At 49.6% G+C, this 14,504-nt stretch overlaps 1 protein-coding gene across 5 annotated transcripts in view; it reads left to right on the top strand.

Moving 5' to 3' along the window:
- The window catches only part of ADCY10 (adenylate cyclase 10), a 4,100,562-nt gene that overhangs the window by 2,210,855 nt on the left and 1,875,203 nt on the right, over nucleotides 1-14,504 (top strand). For all 5 annotated transcript variants that reach the window (XM_078679137.1, XM_078679136.1, XM_078679138.1 and 2 more), the window contains one exon: nucleotides 4,677-4,763. In XM_078679137.1, the coding sequence (XP_078535263.1) occupies nucleotides 4,677-4,763 (87 nt within the window). The remainder of the gene's footprint in view (nucleotides 1-4,676; nucleotides 4,764-14,504) is intronic.

Consider the following 14,504-nt stretch of genomic DNA (forward strand, 5'->3'; position numbering starts at 1 on the left):
ACTCAGACAACAGCGTGCTGCTCTTCCCTACAATCACACCTAGAGCTGCAGACGACCTCATAGACAGCTGACCAGTCGGTGATAACCCGAGTTGACTCCTCTGCAGCAGTTGATGCAAGGTATCCTTTTTCTGTTATACCTAGACCCCGGGGGCCGGACCCCGAAGGAACAGTGATGGAGGCGGGAGGTGGGTATGTATGTGTATGTATGAAGCTTATATAGCGCATGACTTACCCTGGGGCATCTCCGCGCTTGCTTAGGGAACCCGTCCTGGTATTCCCCTGTGAGATAACCCTGGCAGGGTATCCACAAGGTGAAAGCCAGGCATCCCACCGCGAGGGGCCGATGTGGAGATTAAGCAAGCTATTGCCCAGAGTCGCAGAATGTGAACCCGTGAGTCGAGAAGGCACCGGAGCGAGAATTATCGAGTCCGTGGAATTATTGAGCCCAAGACCCGCCGAGGCGGGGAATTGAACCCTGGTACAGGGCCGAACTCAGGCTCCAGGTCTGCCGCCTCTAACCCCTGAGCCACACTTCTCCAGGGTGAATGTCCAGGGTGAATGGACAAGAACTCACTCCCCAAAACGCACCACGTCCTCTGGAAATGGCACTGTACTGAAAAACCCTGGGGTGCGGCTCATGGCCGCTTACTACCAACCATGCACACCCTGTCCTTAAACACATTGTGCTTACGTTGAGTGCCCGGCCGGGCCACCGTTGAGCCAATGGGAACCGGAACTGATAACAAAATGACTGTATGTGTGCTGGACCCACGCCCCCAAGGCGAATGCACACACATTTGGTTCTCTAAGTTGCTATTGTTAGCGTTGGGCCCAGCTAGGTTTTATGGCTGCGCCAAGTTTGTTTTAGAACTGTTACTAACCTTTATGGGTGCACTCTCCTGGGTTCAGCTCCCCAAGTTTCTCGACATAGGACCAACCCCGAGACTGATTCTTCCACACACTGATCATGGCTGAACGGACTCGCATGTATAAGGTCACCACCTGGAACGTGCGAGGGCTGGGGGCAGTGCAGAAAAGACACCGGGTCCACTCCTACCTCCTTAGACAGAAGACACAAATTGCCTTCTTACAAGAAACACACCTCACGGTCTCCGAAGCTCAGAAGCTACGGAAAAAGTGGAGAGGGACTATATATTCAACATCCTACTCCGCATTCTCTAGAGGAGCCACTATCTGGGTGCGACACGGAACACCATTTACTGCAGTAGAAAAGAAAGTAGATGATCAGGGCAGGTATATCCTGGTGAAAGGGGCCCTAGATGGCAAGTTGATTGTCCTGGGATGCATTTATGCCCCGAATTACGATCAGGACCTATTCTTAAAGAGGGTCGGGAGAGCACTCTCCCCGTGGGTGGATATTCCCTGGGTGCTCAGGGGGGACTGGAATGCTGTGTTGGACCTGGCCCTGGACAGATCACACCCGCCCCTGCAAGCGGCCAGTGCAACTAAGCTCACGGACACATTCAGGGCATGGGTGGAAGGCTGGAGACTCAGGGATATATGGCGGGAGGCACATCCCACACATAAAGAATACTCCTTCTACTCCCCTGTACACGACTTGCACACACGTATAGACCGCTTCCTATGCTCCCAAGCACTCGTCTCACTGATATACGCCCCAGAATACCTAGCAAAGACCTTCTCGGACCACAGACCCCTCAAATGTACTATCTCATGGGGTAGAGTCCCGACTCCAGTCCCTACATGGAGACTCAACCCCCAGCACTTGGAAGATGGTACATTTAAAGCAGCTCTCTCAGAGGCCCTGTCACGGTACTGGGAGGTCAACTGGGATACTGCTTCCTCCAATTTAGTAGTCTGGGATGCGATGAAGGTAGTTGTGTGGGGAGAGACAATTGGGAAATTGGTGGGCGCTAGACAGGAGATCCACCAGAAATTGTGTGAGGTGGAGATCTGCAAAGAAGTGCTGCAGGCATCCAGGTGAAGAGTGTCCGTATGGATCCAAGGGTGGATCGGAGATCTGAACAGCCTGAAAGCAGAGGGGACAGAGTCTGGGTCCCTAGCCAGTGGCCAGGAAGGCAACAAGAAGATGCCAGCCGATGTCGGGTGCTTTCAGGTGATGTAGGTGAAGCTTGACTCTTCAGTCACGAGGTCCAGGAGGCGTCGACGACAACCAGGAGCTGGATTCCTGGTGTCCCATGTCGGATGTCGAGTGCTGCAGTGTCAGTATCCGGACTGGACCCAACAAGCCTTGGCAACAGCAACCCACACAAGATGGAAAGATTGGCTTTGAAGCAGACCAGCAAGATCTGAGGGACTTACTCTTTGGAGGGGAGTAAGGGCACATGTGGAGCATCCAGGGAAGTCCAAGAAACAAAGTATATTCCTTCGTGGGGACCCACCAGTCGACAGACCAGGGATCGCAAAGGGGCCTCGAGCAGAAATGCAGGAACACTTCGGTGCAAAAGGTGCTCAGGGCTTGGGCTACAAGTAGCCTAATGCACAACTTCGGAAAAGCTTGGGAAGTCGATGCACTAGCAAATGTGCAGGATGTCCAGGAGTTCCAGTCTCACGTCTCTTGTGATAGCTACAGGTCTCAGCTTTACTGGGGACTCGTGTCAGCCTCGGAGATATCTGGAAGTCTGTGTCCTGTGTTGCAGATTCTTCGGGATCCAACGGGAGCGTCGAAAATGTACACCGGCAAGGTTGCTTCGTTGGTGCCTGTTTGAACAGGGTAGTCACTCCTTGACCCCAAGGGGGAGTTCCTCCATCTTCCAATCGATATGGAATGTAGAGGTTCAAGATTTATGTTTCAGAGTTTTGTCCAGGGTAATCTAAAGTCCTAGGGACTGGGTTCCTATACTTATACTAAGTTTAGGGGTTGGACTAACTCTAGGGTTCCACCTATGGGAGGACCTGGGAGGGGGTAGTTACACCCCTTCCCCTTTGTCCAGTTTCGCACCAGAGCTGGGGCTGAGTGCCCCAGCAACCAGTTTGAACTGGGAAATGCACAGGACACCTCGTGTGCCCCAGGCACTCTCTGGAAAGCATTCACTGAAGGCAACCCACCCTGCCCCAATACACTAAAGCCTGTCTGGGGAGGTGCTGGCACCTCACTGGACAGGAAACCTATTGTCCGAGCCTCCCCTGCAGGAGTTTCACCCAACAGCAGGAGGTCAGACTCATGTCTGTGGCAGCAGCATCCATTTTGTGATGCTGGGGCTCTGTTTAACTTCTACCGGGTTTACCAGTGTGTACATGTCTTCTCTCTCTAGAAGGGTGGATTGCTACCCCCACCACCAGGACTGGCGCGGGGGGGGGGGGGGGTAGTATTCCAAAGTGTTTGACACCAAACACGACATGTTTTGATGCAGCAATTCCAACGTTAGAATTTACTACGAGGTTATAATTCACATAAGAGTATATGGTATGGCTGTATCTCAGAACAGCTATAAGGAAGGGACTCCGAAAGCTGCAGAGGGGCTTCATCCTGGACTCCTCCCTCTCCATGACCAGACAAGTCAACGCCGTCTCCTCGTCATGCTTCAACACCCTGCGCATGCTACGCAAGATCTACAGGTGGATCCCCACCGAGACTAGGAAGACGGTCACCCAGGCTCACGTCACCAGTCGACTGGACTACGGCAACTCCCTCTACGCCGGAACCACTGCCAAACTCCAGAAGAGACTCCAGCGGATCCAGAACGCCTCAGCAAGACTCATCCTGGACATCCCCCGACACAGCCACATCTCCAGACACCTGAGAGACCTGCACTGGCTCCCGATCAACAAGAGAATCACGTTCCGACTCCTCACCCACGCACACAAAGCCCTGCACATCCAAGGCCCAGGATACCTCAACAACCGACTCAACTTCTACACTCCGACCCGCCAGCTTCGATCGACCAACCACGCCCTCGCCGCCGTCCCCCGCATCCAAAGAGCCACCACAGGAGGAAGGTCCTTCTCCTACCTGGCCGCCAAGACATGGAACTCCCTCCCCACCCACCTTCGCCTCACCCAGGACCACCTCTCCTTCAGGAAGCAGCTCAAGACCTGGCTGTTCGAGCAGTAGCGGACCCCCCCCCTCAAGCGCCTTGAGACCCTCTGGGTGAGTAGCACGCTATATAAATGCCTTTGATTGATTGATTGATTGAGCTCATGCTTGGGTACCCTCTCACATAAAACCAAACACTCTGCCTTCAGGATTGTCAAGCCTGCCATAGGAGTGACTTATAGGTTTATATGTGTCTATTTATATAGGTAGATATAGGTATACTATATCTAAGTAAGGGGTACAAGTACCACCTTACCCAGGGCACCTTTGCCATGCTACTGCACCTCAGAGGTGGACTTCTTATGACTATTATCTTTGCTAAAAGTAGTAAAGCAATTCAGGCTTGTTTTGGTGACTAGTTGTTTATTGGTTTTCTTGTGATAAACTGCAATCAAAAAGCATACTTTTTGCGAAAAGGTCCTGAATTTCATGTCAGCAAGTCAATGTGTCTGTCTGCATGAGTTCCCCTGAAACCTTTTTGCCTATTTGCATCATTTGTCACTGTAAGTGTCGCTTAGTTTCATTCGTGCCAGAAATCAAACCGTATATGTCCCATGGTTGAAGTTACAGCGACCTAATATGTCTTTCTTTGTGCCATCTTCTTATGCATAACGTGTGTGTCATCTTTCACTCAGTTCCCCATCTCCGAGAAGGTCTCCCTCATGGACCAAGAAACAAAAGAGAAGGAGATGGCGAAGTTCTTAATGGACATTGTGAAAAAGGTACGTGTTTTCCATATGTCTGACTAGACTTGTGTGCTCCTGGCTCCTATTGTAATGCACTATGGGGTATGAATAGTAAAACAGTGAAAGAGATCATGAGAGGGAAGAGAAAAGAAGACAGTAGATGACAGATGGGTGGAAGGAAGCTGTTAAGGAATTAGCAACAGTAGTATGCAGAGGTGTGAGACTGAGATGCACATAGGAAGTACTGGGCAGACCCACTAACGTACAGAGCGGTGCAGGCTGGTGTCATGTCTGCATGAAAACATCCTGGACTTGTAAAGGAACAGCGGTCTCTACAAAAAGCAGGTAGTCTCAAATTGTATATAGATATGATTCGATGTCTTAATTTAAAACCGTATTTATTAGCAATCAACAGTAGTGGGTAGCGCCAAAAGAACACAGAATAATATACGCAGGGGAATTTGCAAGTGACTCGAGTAGAAATGATTCCATGTAAGTCACAGTATAAATATCCACAATTCAGCCGAACCACAGGCATTGATTTTGAGCCTTACATTTGGAAATTATCGAAACGTTGGCGACCTCCCACACTGATCCTTTATTGTATATTTAATTTGATAGGGCTGGTTGAGTCATAATTAAATTCATTGACACCATTCGAGACTAACTGGTATTTGTAGGCACAGTTGTTCCTTTAAAATATGTATCTTTGGTCCCTATGTATCCTTGGGTTTACTTTGTTTTTCGTAAAATAACATTTTGAACAGCACTTTCCATTACTATTCAAACACACTTTTGCAGATTTTTTTATCTTACTTGGCAGAGCAGTTATCGACAGACAATTGTGTAAGACTCACCAGGAGAGGAGCTTTGGCTCTGGCAACATGTTGAGAATCAGCAGTACATATTTCGGTTGGAAAGAAGTTGTATGCTGAGCACACACAATAAGGTAATGGACGGAGTGCTGAATCCTTTCAGACACTCACCCCAGTCACTATTATGTCTGACTTAAATCCATCACCGTTCTTTAGCCCACTCTGCCACCCCAGTTCAGACATGGCCATATGCAAATCAGTCTGACCCTGTGCCTCATGGCAACAGTCCAGCCCGAACTGCCAAGCCAGGTCTTCCCTGGACCGGAAACAAGCATCCTGGGACTGGTTTCAGGGTAACACTCCTCATCAACTAGGCTAGCTTGAATCCAGTGGCAATTTGAGCAAAGGACCCACGTCTGGGCCCACCTTCCAACTTAGAGCGAACAAAGCAAGCACAATAAGATGAAGGCCGGTGTGCTAGAACTTTTCATACAGTCATCAACAGTCACTTGTAAATCTGGGTTAAATTCATCATCATTCTTCTGCTCACTTCGCCACCCCAGTTCAGACCCAGCCATATGCAAATCAATCTTGACTGTGTTCCTCATGGGAACAGTCCAGCCCAAACTGCCAGGCCAGGTCCTCCCAACTGCCACAGAAAAAGTGCTTGCCCTCCACACAGTTTATTTCTGATCATTATTTTTATCTTACTGCCTGAGCTTGTACTTTCAGGCAAACACACATGGCATTGTAATACTATTGAAGAGTCTTAGATAACTAGATGATTTATGGATTTTTTCTCTAGCAGCAGCACAGATTGGGGGAGTGCAGTCATTAACAAACATGGATGTTTAAGTCTGGCTTGGCAATGCAACTGTCTTTGACCTTATGAGATCAACAAAACAGAGCTTTCAGAGTCCTACCGATAGAAGGACTTCGGCTCCACTCACATATTGTTTCCAAAAGTACAGGATTTGATTGGGCCGAAATTGTGTGCTTCCACTAAAAGGACTGCAGATATTGCACTTTTTTTCTTGTGGCAAAGTTCATACTCGATGCAGCAAGGCTGAGTTGATTATGATGGCAAGCCAATCATATAGTGTTTATTATGAGAAATTCCAATAAAGGCAGTAGGTCTGACATTGAGTGTTAAAAGCATATGTGAAAGTCAATAGACATTTAAGGGTGGATTGTTATTACTCTGAATTAAAGCCTACAGATAGGTTTTTTTATTACATGAAATCACATAGTTTACGCTAGTAAGCTAAGATTTTGGTGTTCGTTTCCCCCATAGGCAAACCAAGAGTTTGGAAGATTTGTACTGTGAGATTCCTTGTTCATCTCTGTTAGGAAAGATACTACTTTGCTTTGCCAGCTGTAATTTTGAATACATTTGCCATTTTAGGACTGCATGCCTAATGGTTGCCTTTTGGCAAAGCTTATGGTAAGTCCAATAGGCTGAGTGGGTTATAGTGACAAGCCAACGCTAACAGCTCTAAGCTTGACTGGAAAGCAGGGACATCGTAAGTCACACGCCATAGATCTGGCCTGTTTATTATGAAAAGTTATTAAAAAGGTAATTTATAATAACTTTTCACAATAAACAGGTCAGATTGGCTTATTTACTCTGAAAAATACATGGTATGGTCATTAGGCCTCTAACCTCATAGATTACCATTGTAGGCAAACATTATGGTGTTGGTCACCCTTTCAAATGAATTTTATTTATTGCACAGTTACTTAAAACCATTTGCAATATGACTTACATACAATTAAAAAAAGAAAATTAGAATCACAATTTTTAAAAGCATTCCTGCAAAATTAGTTTACGTACGGCATTATCTAAACCAAATAAAATAAAGATATGTAATATACATTAAAAAAAAGGTGAGAGATTGCCAGTTCAACCTTACTTCAAATTTGATTCAGGTACTGAGGTTGGTACTTAAAACGGCGTCATCACGAACTGATTGCTGGAGACTGATTATTTAACAGACCAGATTGCCTTTTGTATTGCCTGGCCCCTCTTCTTCAATAAGCCTAAGACGCAGCTCTGTCATGTATCTCCCAAATCTGGCCAAGTCTGACGGTAAGGTGCTGGAAAAAAGAACCAAAGCTGCTTCTTTTCATTGTCCGGACCCCGTTACGCAGCTATATTTGTTTTAAAAGATTCTGACGGGGCTGTAGCATGCCGGGACAACAACAAATCAAGTGTAGCAGATTTAAAGTTGCAAATTCTACATTTGATTTTTTTTGTGTTAAATGGACTTCCACCCTGGGTTTAATTCTTCAATTTTGGAGGGGCACTAATCTGGCCCATAAAATGTTTTTAGTGCTTTCCTTCCCAGTGTTTGGCTATGATAGGGCTGGGTTTTATGCCCTGCATATGATGTTATCAGCCCTGGTGGACCTCTTCCTGTTACATAGGTCATTTTTATGTGACAGGTGTTAGCATTGTTTATTAATTAAGTTTTTATCGTTCCTTGGTCCCAGTTTTCAATTGCTAAACCCAACTGTTCCACTGCTACCTCCATATAACATTGCCACGGGTTAATTGACCCTCTGTAGATCGGCTTCAGCATGCTCTTTAAGCTTCTGGCTGGGGCTGTAAGTACTTGATAGTAGTATTTCGTATGCATTCCCAAACATTCTTTATTTTGTTTCCTCAGTCCAAATTCCAAGCGAGTTAGGCTGTTGCGATTGTATTTAGGCACTTTGAAAATGCGTTTATATGCCTGGCATTGTGCTTTGTCTAACATTAATTCTATTTTACCCCGGAATGCCTGCTGTGCATACCCTGCAGTTGCCCTGATTTTGGCTTGTATTACTTTTCTGATGGGAGCTGTTGTTGGACTTTGCATTAGCTCATGTAGTTTGCATAGGGCATAGGTTAATGACTGTGATTTGGCCTTCATTTAATGCAGATGTAGCGTTGTTTACCCATTTCACTTAGCCAGCACCCAAGGTAATTGTAGGATTTCTCAGTAGAGATTTTTTTTTTTTAAACTCTTTATTCATGACTGTTTCAGGATGACATACATTTCTGTTCCGTTTCTCATCATATCTTACAACAGTCTTTTCCGTTTTCGTAACCATTAATTCTTGGGAGTATAACATTTCAGTCATGAGTTGCTTATCAAAACAGTCCCCGGATGCATCCCATTCACGGTCTGTTAACACCATAATCATGACATTCCTTATTGGCAAACCCCAACTGTCCCTCCCTCCCCGTCCGCCCACCCCCTGTCTCCTGGTTGTTCTCACTCGTACACTCTATATCTCGGACCTAGGTGGCTCTGTCTATCTGGAATTTGTTAAAGGTCCTAGGTCTGGTCTAACCCTTGTGAGTTGCACTAGTGCCCGTGAGCCTCAGCCCCCCCCCCCCGCTACCTGTGTGAGTTCATCCCACTGGGTCTCCTGAACTATCCAGGTCTGTCTCTTCCAGTTCTATCATCAGTGAGTCCCATTCCTGTGCTATGGGGTATTTGCGAAGGTCCTTGCTCTCCTCCTCCCGCAGAGCTGCGGATTCTGCTTTACCCCATTTCAGAAAGTCACCGCGCCACATTTCTATCTGCGGGGCCCTGGGCGATTTCCATCTCATAGTGAGCACCCTGATCGCCAACACTAGTGCCAGGTCCGTAAATTTCAGTTGTGCCTTGCATGTTTTGGGCCGTTTCCTGTTCCCTAGTAGGCAGGGTAACGCTCCCTCAGGGATCCGGAGTGTTGTTATGGAGTGTAGCGTGTGTTTGATCGTATCCCAGTAAGTATGTAATTTCGGGCATGTCCATAGCATGTGAAGAATATGTGCCTCGTCTTGTTGACATCTCGGGCAGCAGTGTGCAGCGGCAGGGAACATCCTGTGTAGTCTCTGGGGTGTAAGGTAAGCTCTATGGAGAATCATGGCTTGTATGAACTGAAATTTAACATTCCTAGATACCCTTCTATGATGACCTAGAATAATTTTCCACTCCCCGTCCGTTATGTTTTCCCCCGAGTCTGCAGCCCAGGTCTCCCTGAGTGTAGCGATCGGCGATGGCACATGTTCTCTGATACCAACATACAGCCATTTCACTAGGTGTCCCCCCGTGCCCATATAATGCATGAGGTGTACTAACTCATGTTGATCTGGTTTCGTACGTAGTGGGGCCCAGGTCCGCCGCACGAAGTGCGTAACCGAGGCGTGTAGGAGGTATAAGCGTGGAGGGGCTCCCGTGGCCTGTACAAACGAGGCATGGTCCAGTATGGTGTCGTCGTCGAACAGGTCTCCCACCCTGTCTACCTCGGCCTCTGTCCAGGGACGTAGTCTGCACTGTGTTAGAGTCCCCTGTGGTGTCGGGAGCCCCAGTAGGGGTATATTATCCGCATATGGAGAGGTCCCCGACGTGTATGACAATGTTTTCTTCCAGCAAGTCAGGGCCACATGCAGGAGGGGGTGGCAGTCCCTGGGGATCCTAGCGTTGGGCAAGAGGAGGGAGTGTAGTTCTCCACGTGCTAATTTGTCCGTCGTGTAAGTGGTCTCATGCAAGTCTCTGCCCGCCACCCATCGGGTCAGCCACTGGAGCTGGCTGGCATAGTAATAACCTCGCAGGTCCGGTACGCCCAGGCCACCCCTTCTGGCGTGCAGTTGTAGTTTTTTAAGGCTAATTCGTCTTCTCCCCGGGCCCCAGATGAGGTTGACCAGTAATGTATTTAATGTGGTGAAAATCTGTCGTGGGAGCAGGACCGGCAGGTTTACAAAGTAATATAATATGCGGGGGAGCAGGACCATCTTCGAGACCGCCACTCGTCCCATTTCCGACAGGGGTAGGGACGTCCAGAATCCTATGCTACTCCGTAGGCCAGTAATGGCCCTACGGATATTACCGTCAATTTGGGCCTCCGGGTCCCGGTAAACCTGTATTCCGAGATATTTAAACGTGTCCGGTGCCACTTGGATTTCATAGGCCCCGAACTGTATGTGGGGGGGCTGTTGGCCATCTCGGAAAAAGAAACCCAGGGACTTTCCCGGGTTTATAGCCAGTCCAGATATGGTCTCAAAGCATCTGAAAACAGTTGCCAGGGGCGAGTGGTCCCCTCGTAGGTTTTGGAGAAATACCAAGAGGTCGTCAGCATATATTGAGACCATGTGGTTGATGCCTTCCACCGGTATGCCTTCCTCCGCAGCTCTATTGCGAAGCGCAAAAGCCAGGGGTTCCAGCGTCAGCACAAACAGTAGTGGCGACAGAGGGCAGCCTTGTCGGGTGCCCCTATGGACCTCATAACTGTCAGATGTATGTCTTCCCGTACGGGCCCTAGCCGTCGGACCTGTGTACAATAAGCGGATCCATTTTATGAGGGTCTCCGGGAAACCAAAGCGATGTAGGACTTCGAACATGAAGTTCCACGTCAGGGAATCAAAAGCCTGACGGAGGTCTAGGGCTATGCAGCCAGCGTGTGGTAAGGTGTGGGGCGTAGTGGTCATGAGGGCGTGGAGTCGCCTCGAATTCTGGGAGGTACTCCTCCCTGGGAGGAAGCCACATTGATCAGTATGGATCAGGCCAGGTAGGTGGTGTTGGATCCGCATGGCAATAGCCTTACTAAGGATCTTATACTCCGTGGAGAGCATGGATAGGGGTCTGTAGTTACTCACATCTTGAGTGTCCCTACCAGGTTTCGGGATAGAAATCACCAAGGCTTGCATGGTGGTAGTCGGGAGATGGCCAACCTCGTAGGCGGTGTTGTATATTTTCTCCAGGACGGGGGCCAGCACATCAGCATATGTTTGATAAAATTCCCCTGGCAGGCCATCCATGCCCGGGGTCTTGCCCCGGTTAAGCGTATGGATTGCTATCTTTATTTCATGTTGTGTTATAGGCCCGGCTATAGCCGCCTGGATTCCTGGGGTCAGCACTGGGAGCGTCAGTTCTCCTAGGAATTCCGTCATGTCATCCCTGGCCTCTACAGAGGGGGGAGCATAGAGGTTCTCCAGGTGATTCTTAAATACAGTGTTAATCCCCATTTGAGTGTGCACCGGTTCACCTGCTGCGTTCCGGATAGACGTTATTGTAGGGCACTCCGGGGCATCCCGGACCAGCCGGGCGAGCAGAGCACCGGATCTGTCCACCTCCGCCTGTTGTCGTTTCAGATAGGCCCCATAGTCTATCACTCTCAGGGTTTCTAGCACTTCTGCGTGGTCGATATTACACTGCTGTAGCTCAGCTGTTCGGCCAGGGTCCTGCCCCACCGCACTTTCGAGATCGCGCAAGCGCTGTTCCACTTCGCATAGTTTACCGTGGATCTCCTGTCTGGCTCCCACCTGGCGGCCTGTAGCAGCCCCCTGTATTACAGCTTTCATTGCATCCCACACCACTAGGTTCGAGGATGCAGAGTCCCAGTTTGTATTGAAGTAATCAGTTAAGGCGTCAGGTATATGTGATCGAAACGGGCCATCCTCGAGCAGCGCGGGGTTAAGCCTCCAGGTGGGAACTGGTGAGGGTACCCTACCCCAGTGTAGGTCAATCGCCAGTGGTCGGTGGTCTGAGAACGTTTTAGCAAGGTAATCCGATGTGGCGCACCTAGCCGCTACAGAGTTAGAGCACACAAACCTATCTAATCTGGTGTGTAGGTCGTGTACAGGGGAGTAGCATGAGTATTCTCTGTGGGTCGCGTGCAGCGTGCGCCAGATGTCCGCTAACCTCCAACCCTGGAGCCACGTCCCAAACGAGTCTGACAGTTTATGTATTCCCGCCGCCTGGAGGGGGGGGGTGTGATCTGTCCAGGGTCACATCTAAGATCATGTTCCAGTCCCCTCCCAAGATCCAGGGGACGTCCACCCAGTCCGCCAACGCCCGGCCCACTGCAGCAAGGAACCTATCTTGGTCAAAATTCGGGGCATAGATGCTGCCCAGCACTACCACCTCCCCGTCTAAGGTGCCCCTCACCAATACATAGCGCCCCTGTTCGTCAGTCCGCCTTTCCAGCTCCACAAATGGAGTACCATGGCGCACCCATATCGTGGCCCCTCTGGAGAAGGCAGAGTATGTTGTAGAGAATACAGTACCCCTCCATTTCTTCCGCAGTAGGAGTGCCTCGGAGTGTGTCATGTGTGACTCCTGTAGGAACACTATATGCGCCTTTTGCCGTAGCAGGAAAGCATGCACTCTGTGTCTCTTCTGCACTGCCCCTAGCCCTCTCACATTCCAGGTGACCAGCCTATACTTTCCTTGTACGTCAGCCATAGCCCCGTGTTGGTGTCACAAGGAGTGTTCCCATATGTCCTAGCGAATGATTCTTCCGTGTCAACCAGGAGACAGTACCCTCCCTATCCCAAACCCCAACTGTGAAGGCGCAGCCTCTAAACCCTGCTGTGCCGAACCATAAACTTTGGAACGTAAGTAAATAAGTAACAGTGCATACGCTAGTGGGGGGTCGGCCAAGCACTTGCCGTGTCCATAGTGCCATGCTTGGTCAGTTCGCCGGCTCAACGGCGCCACCGGGAGAATTCTTTCGGAATTGTTCGTATGTGTAGCCACGCCTCGTGGGGGGGGGGAGCAGAGGGTCAGGGGAGGGGAGAGGGAAACCAGGGTGGCCCCATACCGGCATAACCAGCAGGCTGCGTAGGAATCGCATCCCACGGTCTCCGCATCTAAGTCTCCCTCCTCATACAAGGTCAGGCCATAGAGTGTTCCCCAGCAAATAAGGGCCACATACATATTCCGAGCAAGCATAATTCCCCTCCTCCCTCACCCCCACCGCCCCCTTAGTTCATACAGGAAAGGATATCATGTTGTCTTCAAGTCTCAGGTCTGGTCCATAGGAGGTATTACTCTTGGGCATTGTCTATAAGTTCATCCGCGGCTCTAGGTGTCACCGTCGGGAATAGGACCATACTGTTGTCCGAGTCAGAGTGTACTGTGCTTTCCTCAGTGTCCGTGTTAATTGTCTCTCGGTCGTCCCTGAAGGAGCCCACCGCGGCCACTGCATCAACCTGTCCCTGCTTTTGTTGGTGGGCGGTCGGTTTGCGCTGCTTCGGATGAGTGCGTCGGGCGTCTTTCCTGGTCTCCCCTCGAGTCGAGCTTTCTTTGGACCCATTGTCTGTGGAGTCCTGCGTCGGGTCCAGTCGCTCCTCAATGTCCATCACTTCCATCCAGTCCTCCACGTCTGTGGGGCTTTCAAAAGAGTGAGTCTTCTTGTCATGGATCACCTTCAGGCGTGCAGGGAACAATAAGGCGTAGCGTAGTTTTGCCTTTTGGAGCCTCTGTTTCACTTCATAGTATGAGGACCGTTGTTTTTGCACTTGAGTGGTGTAGTCCGGGTACAGTGAAATTCGTTTGTTCTCCCACGGAATGACCGATTTTATTCTGGCCTGAGTCAGCAGCATGTCTCTGTCTCGGTAATTTAGGATCCGGACAATAAGCGGCCGTGGTGTCTGTCCCGGTTTTGGTTGGCCAGTTGGAATTCTATTAGCCCTCTCTACACAGAAGAACGGTGACAGACCCTCAGAGGCAACGTTATCTCGGAACCATTGTTCCATGAACTCTGCCGGCCGAGACCCCTCGCTTCTTTCCGGCAGGCCAATTACGCGAATGTTATTGCGTCGATTGCGCCCTTCTGCATCTTCCACGCGTTCCATCAGGGTTTTGACTTGACGTTGGATCAGTTGAATGGAGTCCGTGTGTTCCGCCACTGTCGGGGCAAGTTCAGTTATCGACAGACCTTGATCCTTAACTTTATCCGCCAATTTCTCATGATCCGCCTTAAGCAAGGAAAGGTTAGTGGTGAGGGTGCCCATCTGCGTCTCCATCACAGCCCTGGAGTCTCTGATCTCCTTAAGTATCAGGTCTAGTTTGTCGCCTTGCTGGCTCTCTGAGATGGTGGAGGTCAATGTCAGCGGTGCAGAGCCCCCAGGGTCCGCATCCTGGGCAGGTCCCATGACCGGTCCCTCCTTGCCCTCCGTGTTCTTCACACCTTTGCGCACCATAGT

Source organism: Lissotriton helveticus, chromosome 3_1 (genome assembly GCF_964261635.1).
Source record: "Lissotriton helveticus chromosome 3_1, aLisHel1.1, whole genome shotgun sequence".
Lineage (NCBI taxonomy): Eukaryota > Metazoa > Chordata > Amphibia > Caudata > Salamandridae > Lissotriton > Lissotriton helveticus.